Raw genomic sequence first — 12,238 nt, 5'->3', positions numbered from 1 at the left:
GCTTTTGTGAAAGTGTCTTATTAACACCACCTAATTGTGTCGTAACATACCTGGTCCGAGGTATCCCCATTCTACCCTACTATGATAGCATGCTATTTGTTTAGTGCTATTAAACAAATGTTGTGCTTGTTGATAGTGTAGAATTTTAAGTGTTTTGTTTAGTTAAAAGCACTATCTGCTTTCCTTAGACGAGTTTTGCATTTTCCTTGAACTATTTCCGTTCCTTAGCGCCACAAATTAGTGTTTGTGATTTTCCTTAGCTCTGTAAATTAGTGTGACTTTCCTTAGATTCCTCACGTTCCTTATTCCGTAAATTAGTGTCGTGCGACCATCGTCATTTCGGAGAAATGAAAATTTGTTTAAACCCGGGATTATTACATGCATGAGTGAACACAGATTCAATCAATGTGTTTAAACAAATTAAGTGTTAATTTATGACAAAAGCAAAAAATTAGTTGTAATAATAAACATTTTAATCAAGAAGGTCTCCAATATTTCCAAAAAAATATTTATACCTATATAGTTGCAATTTTTGAACACCTATGAAGTTTATCGCAACGAAATGGGTTCTTCCGCGGTTACACTATGTGAATCCCAGCGAGCATTTGCGGCGCTACAAGTGCTAATTTAATAATGTTTCGGGCCACACGATGTTTAAAAAATTAGTGTAGATAAAGCTCTGAGCATGTAGATCACATTACCTGTTACGACCGCTTGTGCGCAGCCTGGTTCTGCGCCGTTCGTCCCACTAGGCAAAAACGCGCCGACCCAACTTTCAAGACAACCCACTCCTGGTCTGAATGGTCGTCTTGTTTATTCTGAGCGTCAGTGTTGCCAGATTTTTTTTACCAAAAGCGCCTAATTTTTTTGTTTTAACACGCCTAAAAGCGCCAATTTATGCAAAAACAACACGCCCAAATGCGCCCAATGTTAATGAAGTTTACACATATCAGTTACGTACACCAATGGTCATTTTATGCTTATGGTTGAACACTTAAACCGTAAACTAAGACCGTGAGCAGGACGCAACACCTATAACACTCATTATTTTGATCACAGTCGTCTTTGCAATATGATTATGACGTCGTATTTCGTTGTGTGGTCAGTTTGCAGTATTTTAAATACGGCTGAAACAGCGTTTTGTTACATAATTAATGAGTTAATTATAAAAATTTTTAATTTCTTAAACACGCCCAAATCGCAAGGTGCAATAAAAAAGCGCAAACACCCAAGACAACACGCCCAATTGGGCGTAAAAAGGGCCCAACTGGCAACACTGCTGAGCGTAGCGGTTTTCCTGCAACCAAAACATTCATAATAGCAGATTGTTACGTCACAATATAAGTAGTGAAACAATGCACAACGAAAATACGCTTCCCACCACAGTTTACAAATTGCATCTGCGTTAATCATTAACCTTTAAAATATTTAAGTCAAGGCACATCACAAGATTAAAACGCAAGTAAAAACTGAACATACCAACTGTGAGGTAATCCCACAATGTCTAGCTGCTTGATCAGCCTTTCATCACACAAGGTTGTAGTCGATCCTTGGTCCAAAAAAGCGTACGTTTCCAGCTCCCTACCATTACTGCCCGTAACCTTTACCGGAACAATATTAAGATACACGCTTTCCGCATGAGTGCTCATACATTTCCAGCTGACAGTTGCACTTGACGATGACGTTGTCTCCACTGACGATTGCGTAGATGCTTCGCATACGGGCGCAGTTGAAGACTGTGATGTTTTCCTCGACATCCGCTGGTTGCACAAGAACTTGGCAAACTACAAGTTCTTGCTATATGGCCTTTCATAAAACAAGCCCAGCTTGACGAAGAGACTTTCTTCGCTCAACAAAGATTTTTCGTTTAAACAAGTCGCAATTCGCAAGGTCGTGCGATTTGCTGCACAGAGGACATCCTGATTTCTGAGTGGTGCTCGGTTCGAACTTTCTATCGTTTCTTGGAGCAAGCGATGTTGCGTTGGTCGATGCTCTTTTTTTCGTCGGAAGTTTTTGTTACGCTTCTGCTGCACATCCTTGTCCTTCCGAGGACCCAACATACGACCAAACATCGTGTTCCCAATATAAGCTTCATTCTTAACAAACTCAACGAGGTGACGTAACAGAAACGAGGTTCTTCTCCACTTCTTTCAATGCCGGCTGCGTGTCTACGCCATCGGCCCTGCCTTGTGAACGGCAACCGCTTTACCATGTTCAACATGTTTTCAAAGTTGTTGATGTCTGCAAAGTATCCCAGATGAGTCAAAGTCACTAAACACTCCTCTAAGGATCGTGCAAGTTCCGACAATTCGTCGGCATCATCGGATCTCAGGTAAGGCCAATGACCTAACCTTTCCACGTACGCACGTTCGATTACAAGAAGGCGACCGTACCGTTCGTATAGCAACTCTCGGGCCTTTCTGTAAACATACGTAGGTTCCAGACCAATACAAAAGGAGATCATGTCATACGCTTCCTTACGACAGTTTTGAATCAGGTAGTTCAGCTTTGCGCTGTCACTGTCTACGCGACGGCCAATATTTTCGTCAAAGCTTATCATGAAATGCGTATACATTAGTGGATCACCTTTGAAAAACAACAACTCCGGTCTGGGAAGGTCCATTCCTGCCTTTAGCGCAGCAGCAACACGGTACAAGTCACTCACCTCCGGCTCATGATTTGTCACATCCGGTTTCGACTTAGGTTCACTGCATGAAGAGGTTGGACTATCCATTACCACCTTCAACTTGGCGTTACTGTCGTTGACATCGTCGGACTCAAACGCTTGATTTTCCTCTTTTATTTCCGGCGGTTCGGTCTGTGTAGAGGGCGGGGAAAACTCAACGGTCCGATTCTCTGGAGAAAATCCATCAACGCACGATCCTGATGTTGACTTTCGTTCCCACATTTCAGCTTCCATTGTGGCAGCCTTTAATTTATGGTCAGCTTCAAGAATTTTTATCTCATTTTCTGCTTCCATCGGCTTCTGCAAAAGATTGCTTTCAGCTTCCATCCTTTTCTGCAAAAGATTGCTTTCAGCTTCCATCTTTTTCTGAAGAAGTTTACTCTCGGCTTCCGTCTTCTTCTGCAGAAACTCCTTTTCCAAAAGCGCAACCTCTTTTCTTACAAAAGCTTCAGTACGTCTGCAACTCGAGCTTGAGCTTACTCGTGAACTAGCTTTGCTTTTTGAACCAAAATCGCAGACAATGCCTTGCTGTCACGTTCAGTTGCCCGACACATTACTTGCTCCATCCATTCATTTACACGTACATCAAACTTTTGTTTGCCACTTCGTAAACTTGAAAGTGCAACGTTAATTTTTCTTTTGTCCCTTTTCTTTTTTACCGAGTCCAAACGTTTTGCATGTTTGTCGACACATTCGTCATACAAAAAGTCGATAGCCAAAGTTACCTCTTTTAACTTTTGCACATTCGAGGAGTCGATCATTATTTTCTCAGCATCTTGATATGCCAAGTTGAAAATATTTAAGACTCGCTAACTACGTCGCCGAGTCAAGGCACATCACAAGATCAAAACGCAAGTAAAAACTAAACATACCAACTGTGGGGTAATCCAGGTCCTTACTATAGCCTGCGGTTAGTGGCTCCATCAACGTTCCAAAATTAATATGCATTAACATGTCTTGCAGTAATATATGTCTTATTCATCTTATCCAAATTGAAACAGGATAAATTAGTTGTCTCTTAACACAACAAAAGTTTAACAGCAGTACAACTTTATCTTTACACAACATGTCGTCCTAATGACGCATGCGCGGATGAATACGAACACTTTACTGGTTAGGCCGGGTCCACACTCACGCTTTGCGTCGGCGGATTCTTTGTTTGTTTCATTATACGCCGGCGTGCGGGCGTACGCTTGGGACAATGAAACAAACAAAGAATCCGCCGGCCTGAAGGGTGAGTGTGGACCACTGATCTCTATAAACACTGGATTGCGCATCTCACTGTGACGCATAAATGATTTTTGAAGCAAACTGAAAGACGCGGCCGCCATCTTGGAAGGTCCAACTTGCCGTGCAGAAGGCATTGGAGAGGGTGATTTTAGGATAAGAAAAATAATATCACGGGAATTTACAGATAATACCTAATTTCTACTGTAGAGGAGTATGTAAGCATTGTTTAAAAATATGAATTTCTAAAATTGCTGTGCAGTTAGCTGCGAAAAAAGAAAATAGAAGAAATCGTGAGGAAAGCACGAATGAAAATCAGCAAAGGAAAGGTAGTCGAAAATATTTTTAAGTGGTTAAAACTGTACCATATGTACTTTAAAAAGCTATTTGGAAGTAAATGATTGTTATAAACAAATTTCCTTCTGACGAAGAACAAAGAAATATGTCACAGAATATGCAGTTTTACAAGACTGGATACATTCATTCATCAAGATTGTTACATCTTTTTTGCCAGCAATTACCTGATTTCTAATGTGATTACTAAATAAAAACTGGATCAAAAAACCAAAGGCCCCTGGCAGGCTGTCGATCGCATACCGTATCAATAATAATGTATTAAAATCCCAACACAGCGATCTTTAGACAGCTCAGATGGATTTATTGAGAGAAAAATATATTTCGCCTAAAAACGGCATCATCAGTTTCTCCATTAACCAAAACTGCCAAAAAGGAAAAACAGAAAGGAAAGAGATACGCATATCCGGGTTCGTTGCACGCAAAGAATTTTGCTGTAGGACCGGAGATATGTCTTATCATTCAGCGAGTCTTATCGGTCACACCTGTTCGCCCACAGGCCTACCTGTCTGCAGTTCGTGACGTCCATTCCCCTTCCACATTTTTTTTCTGTTTTTACATTCAGTTGCTTCTGTTTGTTTGTGTGCTCACTCGGTGTCAGCGCCAGTGGTTTTTTGAATGTAAAGCAGTATAGACAGGTCTAACCACATGCAGTTAATTCATACTTTTGTTATTTCTTAGTTAATGCTTGAAACCCGAATATTTTTATAGTTTTTATTAAATTTTTAGCTTTCGTAACCTTTTTGCGTTAGATTCTTGACTCTTTCCTTTCTGTTTTTCCTTTTTGGCAGTTTTGGTTAATGGAGAAACTGATGATGCCGTTTTTAGGCGAAAATCTATTTTTCTCTTAATAAATCCATCAGAGCTGTCTAAAGATCGCTGTGTTGGGATTTTAATACATTATTACCTGATTTCTATTTATGTTTTTCTTTTCACTGCTTGCAGTCTATTTGCTGTTTGTGACGTAACAGTTAACGAGTAGTTTTGTTGAACTGAAAGCTGAGAAAGGTTAACTCCTTTTCGTGTTTGGCTTCCGTGGAGCACGGTTCTATGTCGTAAAGGGCTTAATGATCGGTGAGTTACTTATGCGTATGTGGAATAAACTGTATTATTGTTAACCATGATTGCTATTTGAACGCAATGGCTTAAGATGCCATTCGTTGTACCTTGGGTAAATGAACCAAGACAAGATACTTACACTGCTTTGTTTATTCTTAGAGTGTTCGTGCCATTTAATCAAGTGGTGTTTGTGGTTTGTTGTCACAACAATTGGTAAGCATTGTGTGTAATGTCGTAACGGGAATTTGTGACTATACGTTGCTTCTTTGTTTAGGCGTGACACTGAACCAGCAATTTATTCGTTTGCATGCCGGTTCCGAAAACAGTTGGTGAGCCTATATTGAATTTGTACATTGAAGTACATTTGTTGATGTGATGCATCATAGAAACCGTCTTCTTTGTCCGAATAAAAAACTGCGAATATATTCGAGGAAGTTCAGAAGGCGCGTTTTAACCTTTCCCTCGTGTGACGTTCCGCTCCTCGAAGTGGGGAGCATCTAACGGGCGTTACATGAAAGTTTCAACTGATTTCAAAGCATCAATATGAGCGAACCCACCCCTCGACCAATAACTCCCATGGCGGTGGCTGAATGTCGACGACGACTGAGTGAACAATACCTCGTCGCCGAGTGTCTAATGAAGGACCATTGCAATATAAAGGTGCTGGAAACAATTTTGGTGGCACTTGAACACCTTTTCATTGATGTAGTTGAAGCCTACAAGGCACATCTCGACCTTGCCGAAGATCTTGCAAGTGTCAAGAAAAATAAAGCTGAATTCGATGACCGAGTTTCACACTGGGTTCGTGAGGTAAATTCACAATCATCTAGTGCTTTACCTGTGCATGCAGCCACTGGCGTAGAGTACGGGGGTGCACCCCCGACCTTTTCTAAATTTACAACGCAATCGCATCGTGTCCTTTCGGTTTTCGCCGGATTAAACCGCAGCAAAAATAAAGGCGCATTTTCTTCTGATAACACTCAAAGTGCTTAACACGCGTTTCGTTTGCCTCGTATTCGCGAACAACAATTACGCAACAAACGAAATTACGTTGGTGATGAACGTGCTTACATAGACGACGCTTTAACTTGTATATTATGGCGTGCAAACGACCTTCTGACGTTAGTATTTTTTGTTCGCCGCACCCCCGTTGATGTGCAAAACTCTACGCCTATGCATGCAGCTAGCCCATGTGGAAGCGGCGACGGTAGTCTGAAGGACAACAACTCGTCCTGCGGACGAAGTATACGCTATATAGTTCTTCAAGTAGTAGAGCTCGCGCCAAAGCGACTACTCAGCTCGCGCGTCTTGCAATTCCACAGACTGTGCAAAGACAGGCGCTGGTAAAGCAACATGAACAAAGAAAAATGACCGAAACAAGTCGACAAGCCGAAGAAGAAAAGCATAAACTGCAGGCAGCCGTGGTTGAAGAGAAGGTTTGGGACGAGATGTCAGGAAACACGGAGTACGTGACAGTCAAGGATGGTTCTGGAGGAACGCCTATACACCACCCTGGAGCAGCCGTTTGAGGAACAGCGTCGCGTTCAGTTCACGTCGTTCAGTTCACAAAGACTTCCGGACCAGCGGTATGTGGTTGATTATGTAACCCCCATTTTGTCTCCGTCGCCATATGTTCCTGATATGAAATCCTCGTTTGACGGGCGAGATTACACGACTCCAATAAATCCGACTGTAAGCCCTAAAAATGAACCTGCCAGGCCAACAAACATGCATAATAGTGAAATTGCATCGCTTGTGAAACACATAAATCGGCCCAAACCTGAAGTGATTATTTTTGATGGCAATCCAATGGACTATTGGAGGTTTGTTCGCAATTTTGATTCTCCTATCGACGACAAGGTCGATGACGAGGGAGCCAAACTATCGTACCTGGTTCAGCATTGCGAAGGAAAAGCCCGAAAGCTGATAGAATACTGCCACAGACTGAGGGAAAACGGGTACCGGCAAGCGAGGCAGTTGGTGTACGATCAATATGGCGTGCAAGTCACACATAATTGCCCATGCATGCGTAAGGTGTGTCGTCAACGGCCCAGAATTACGGCCAAATGACGCTGCTGGTTTAAGCGAAATGGCGCAGTCGCTGCGCGATTGTCTACTTACTCTTTTAGACGTTGACGAGCATTCTGAGATGAATAACTGTCCAACGCTAATTGCTGTTGCAAATCGTCTTCCGTTCAAGATGCAGGAATCTTGGAAACGACGTGTTGCAAAATTAATTAAAGAAACTGGCCGTGAACCTCTGTTCGAGCATCTTATTGACTTGGTGGAAACTGAGGATCAGATTGCGAATTCGTTGTTTAGTCGTATGCTGGACGAGCATCGCAACGAAGCCAAGAAAGCAAAAGGTAAAGGTAGTCACGTAAAGGCCTCTGTAAAGGAAGAAGAGTCTAAGCCCAAGGCTCGCGCTGGACCTTCCCAAGTTCCAGCAGTCCCTTTGTGTCCGTGCTGTTCGGGAAGGCACGGCCTTGTAAAGTGCGAGGAATTTAAATCCCGGTCGTACCGTGATCGTTTGCGCGTTACTTGACGCCGCAGACTATGTGTTTTCGATTTGGACATTTTGCTACAAAGTGCAACAGCCGAGGGCGTGCACAGTGAAGGACTGCAAAGAAGCTCATCATACATTGTTGCATCCACCGAAGAAGAAAGAAGACGAATCCTCCCCTGTCATGGGAACCGCACCGGAACGGACTGTCTGTTCGGTTGTGTCGGCAAGTGAAAAGGACTGTCATGCTTCTTCTGGTCGCCAGAATGTCAATCTGATGATGGTTGCCTTAAAGATCAGTGCCAACGGAAGGTGCGTAAACACGTACGCTCTTCTGGATACTGGTTCTGGTGTCACTTTGTGTGACAGGAAGTTAACTGAAAGGCTTGGGCTGAAAGGTGAACCGAGCAACGTGACGCTGAAAACGGTCAACGGAGACAGTCGCAGGCGCGAGAGCAAGAGGGTCGGCTTGACCGTTGCTTCGCTTGATGGTGCTGCAACTGTGGAACTCCCGGAAGTGTTTGCCGTTGATTGTTTGCCCATTTCCGCCGACAAAGATAGAATTGAACGGACTGCCTCATATCAAGGATCTGTCATTCCCGCGTGTTGACTGCAGTGAAACCTTGCTTTGGTTTTCCATTGGTTTGGATGTGCCAGAAGCCTTTATCGTGCAAGAAGTACGGAAGGGAAAACCGAAGCAGCCTATTGCATTAAGGGTTCCACTTGGATGGGCCTTAGCAGGACCTGTCTGCAAGAAATCAAACGATTGGTTTGCAGTAAACTTTACCCTGATTCGCTACAGGATAAGCTGGAGCGAATGTGGAAGACCGACTTTCAGGATACCAACTTCACAAAGATGCCTATGTCCCGTGAAGACCGGTATGTTTTAGATAAAATGAAGAACGGTGTGAAATTCCAGGACATTGTGAGTTGCAGTTGCCGTGGCGTCCGAATACGCAGCCGCTGCGCAACAACAGGGACATGGCTCTAAACCGTCTGAGATCTTTGGAACGGCCCCTGATGCGTGATGACTTTCTGCAGGACGCTTGCACCAAGACGGTCCAGGGTTACATAGCTAAAGGCTATGTAGAGGAGATTCCTAATGAGAAACAGACCAAAGACGTTGTGTGGTATCTGCCACATCATCCTGTCACAAATCTGCACAAGCCAGGAAAGGTGCGGGTGGTTTTCGACTGCGCCGCCAAGTATCGCGGGCAGTCGCTAAATGAAGCTCTACTTCAGGGCCCGGACCTGACCAACTCGTTGGTAGGTGTTCTTTCAAGATTCCGGATGGGACAGGTGGCCGACGTGGAGGCCATGTTCCATCAGATTCGTGCACAACCGAATGATTGCGATGCACTTCGATTCCTGTGGTGGCCCGGAGGCGATATGTCGAAGAAGCCCACGGCACACCGGATGCTGGTCCACCTGTTCGGGGCAGCTTCCTTCCCCTCGTGTGCGAGCTTTTGCCTGAAGCAGGCTGCTGAAGATTTGCGAAACGGGTTTCCTAGTGAGGTCGAAGAGACCATAAAGAAGAATTTCTACGTCTACGACTGTCTAAAGTCTGTATCAACTAAGGCAGACGCTATAAATCTTGTCCAGAGTATTTGCACACCTCCTAATAGGAAGGGATTTTATTTGACCAAGTGGGTCAGCAACAGCGAGCGAGTTCTCGCGTCCATTGAAGAAGAGGAACGAGCAAAATCGGTGAAAGAGCTGAGTCTCGATGGATCGTCGTGCGAGAGGGTTGTCGGAGTTGGGTGGAACATTTGCTTAGACGAGTTCGGATTCTGCGTTGACGTAAAGCAGCCAAAGTCCTTTACCAGAAGAGCCAACCTGTCAGTGGTGAGTTCGTTGTATGATCCTCTTGGTTTTGCAGCGCCCGTGGTCGTGGTGGCAAAGACGATGCTAAGAGACCTCTGCAGGAAACAACTTGGTTGGGACGACGTGCTTTCCGATGAGGATTCCGAAACGTGGAGGAAATGGTTGCAGCAACCACCGCGGTCAAAGGATGTCGTTCTACCTAGATGCGTGAAGCCAAGCAGTTTCGGTAAGGTGCGAAAAACGGAATTGCACCATTTCGCAGACGCGTCATCTACAGCTTATGGTGCGATGAAATACCTGAGGCTGGTAGATGAGCGAGGACGCATTTACTGCTAGTTTCTAATGGGTAAAGCACGTGTTGCCCCACTGAAGACTAGTGTTCGATTCCCCACCTGGAGTTGACGGCCGCTGTTGTTTCCAACTGCAACAAGCGCTTTCCGGTGTTCGTAGCAAACTGCTTAGCCAAAATTGAAGAGGCATCTCATCCAAATCAGTGGAGGCATGTAAGCACAAAGGTAAACCCTGCTGACGAATCGTCACGTGGACTTGGTGTGAACAAATTTCTAAGATCTAGCCGATGGCTCAGTGGACCCCAGTTTCTTTGGGAAAGAGACGATACATGGCCCTCTTCCCACGACCTGTCCAACGTGCCGATTGAGTTTCTTCAAGCAAAGAAGGAAGCTCAAACTGTTTGTCTCGTCGCCAACGAGTCTCCCACTGATCGACTTATCGCCAAGTACTCGTCCTGGAATCGGCTAAAAAGGGCTGTCAAATGGATGCTCCGATACAAGTCGATGTTGCTAGCCAATAGGTTTCCGTCGAAGTACAGGGTCCCGACTGGTCAATTGACTGTCGTAGAACTCAAAGCTGCTGAGCTCGGGATCGTAAAGTACCGTGCAGGGGTGCAGTTTCCCAGACGTCATTGCTGCAGTGTCAAAGGCAAAGAGTGAAGCTCTTCGTCTACCAAAGAAAAAGAGGGCTCTAGGAAAACTTAATCCAATAATTGTTGACGGAGTTATGAGGGTTGGTGGAAGACTTGAGCGTGCAGTTCTCGACTTTGATGTAAAGCATCCGATCATTCTACCATACACCCATCGGGTTACAGACCTGGTGATCATGCAGCAGCATGATGAGGTTGGTCACGTCGGAATGGGACACACGTGGTCGTCCTTACGACAACGCTACTGAATTATTAAAGGTGGAGTGGCAGTTCGACGTGTACTTGGCAAGTGTGTTTCCTGCCGACGAAGAAACGGTTCCCTGGGAAAACAGATCATGACGGATCTTTCTGCTGCAAGGCTGCAGGCGAACAAGCCACCTTCCTCAGTGGTCGGTGTTTATTACTTTGGGCCCTTTCTTGTCAAGCAAGGACGAAGTGAGGCGAAGTGGTACGGATGCATCTTTACTTGTCTTTCCACAAGCGCTGCACATATTGGGATAGCTGATTCATTGTCGACGGACTCGTTCATCGGAGCTCTACGACGTTTCATCGGTCGTCGTGGACGGCCAGACCAGATCTTCAGTGACAACGGTACGAACTTTGTTGGAGCTGAGCGCATACTGCGTGAAGAACTGCATAAGTGGAACCAAAAGCAGATTCACGAATATCTGCAACAACCTGAGATTGCGTGGAGCTTCAATCCTGCTGCCAGCCACATGGGTGGGGTATGGGAGCGGATGATACGCTCTGTGTGCAAGGTTTTCAATGTACTGCTTTCGGAGCAAACTTTATCTGATGAGAAGCTGAGAACTCTGATGGTGGAGGTCCAAGCAATCCTGAACTCCCGTCCCTTGGTTCCAGTAACGTTCGATCCGAAGGATTAGGAGCCACTTACACCAAATCATTTACTGCTGCAACGTGCAGCGCCGAATATGCCCCCTGTGCTATTTACAGGAAAGGACTGTTACCACCGTAATCGCTGGCGCCAGGTGCAATACTTGGCCGACCAATTTTTTGGCGGCGATGGTCACGAGAGCACCTGCCTACGCTAATGCCCAGAACGAAGTGGGCCAATGAACATGGTAATTTCCGCATCGGTGATGTTGTGCTTGTGGCGGATGACAACCAGCCACGAAGCAAATGGCTTTTGGGACGTGTGACCGAAGTACTTCCTGATAAGAAGGGAGTGGTGCGTCAGGTGGTCGTCAAGACTCACACTGGTGACTTAGGACGCCCAATCACGAAGTTGTGTTTGTTGTACCGCGGTTAGTTGTGTTGTACATATGTTTGTAATTGCTGCCGATGCTGGTTTGTTTTGTGTTGAATGTACTCCTTTTGGATTCGTACATTGTGGGGGGTATGTTACATCTTATTTGCCAGCAATTGCCTGATTTCTATTTATGTACCTTTTTTTTCACTGCTATAATTGTTGCAGTTTGTGACGTAACAGTTAACGAGTAGTTTACACTGCTTTGTTTATTCTTAGAGTGTTCGTGCCATTTAATCAAGTGGTGTTTGTGGTTTGTTGTCACAACAATTGGTAAGCATTGTGTGTAATGTCGTAGCGGGAATTTGTGACTATACGTTGCTTCTTTGTTTAGGCGTGACACTGAACCAGCAATTTATTCGTTTGCATGCCGGTTCC

At 44.8% G+C, this 12,238-nt stretch overlaps 1 protein-coding gene and 2 pseudogenes across 1 annotated transcript; all 3 read left to right on the top strand.

Moving 5' to 3' along the window:
- The first annotated feature begins 5,869 nt into the window (after positions 1-5,869).
- Positions 5,870-7,942, top strand: LOC145914463 (uncharacterized; annotated as a pseudogene).
- An 868-nt stretch (positions 7,943-8,810) lies between these two features.
- Positions 8,811-9,989, top strand: LOC145914462 (uncharacterized). Its single transcript, XM_083002292.1, has one exon. It carries the CDS (start codon positions 8,811-8,813, stop codon positions 9,987-9,989), a length of 1,179 nt encoding a protein of 392 aa, XP_082858418.1.
- A 458-nt stretch (positions 9,990-10,447) lies between these two features.
- On the top strand, positions 10,448-11,477 carry LOC145914461 (uncharacterized; annotated as a pseudogene).
- Positions 11,478-12,238: the final 761 nt, after the last annotated feature.

Source organism: Ascidia mentula, chromosome 9 (assembly GCF_947561715.1).
Source record: "Ascidia mentula chromosome 9, kaAscMent1.1, whole genome shotgun sequence".
Taxonomy (NCBI): Eukaryota; Metazoa; Chordata; class Ascidiacea; order Phlebobranchia; family Ascidiidae; genus Ascidia; species Ascidia mentula.
The sequence above is the reverse complement of the archived record's forward strand: the minus strand, read 5'-3'. Positions and strand labels throughout refer to the sequence as shown.

What these genes read in the sequence shown, in the direction of transcription:
- LOC145914462 (XM_083002292.1), top strand. Translation starts at nt 8,811, where the DNA reads ATGGCTCTAAACCGTCTGAGATCTTTGGAACGGCCCCTGATGCGTGAT.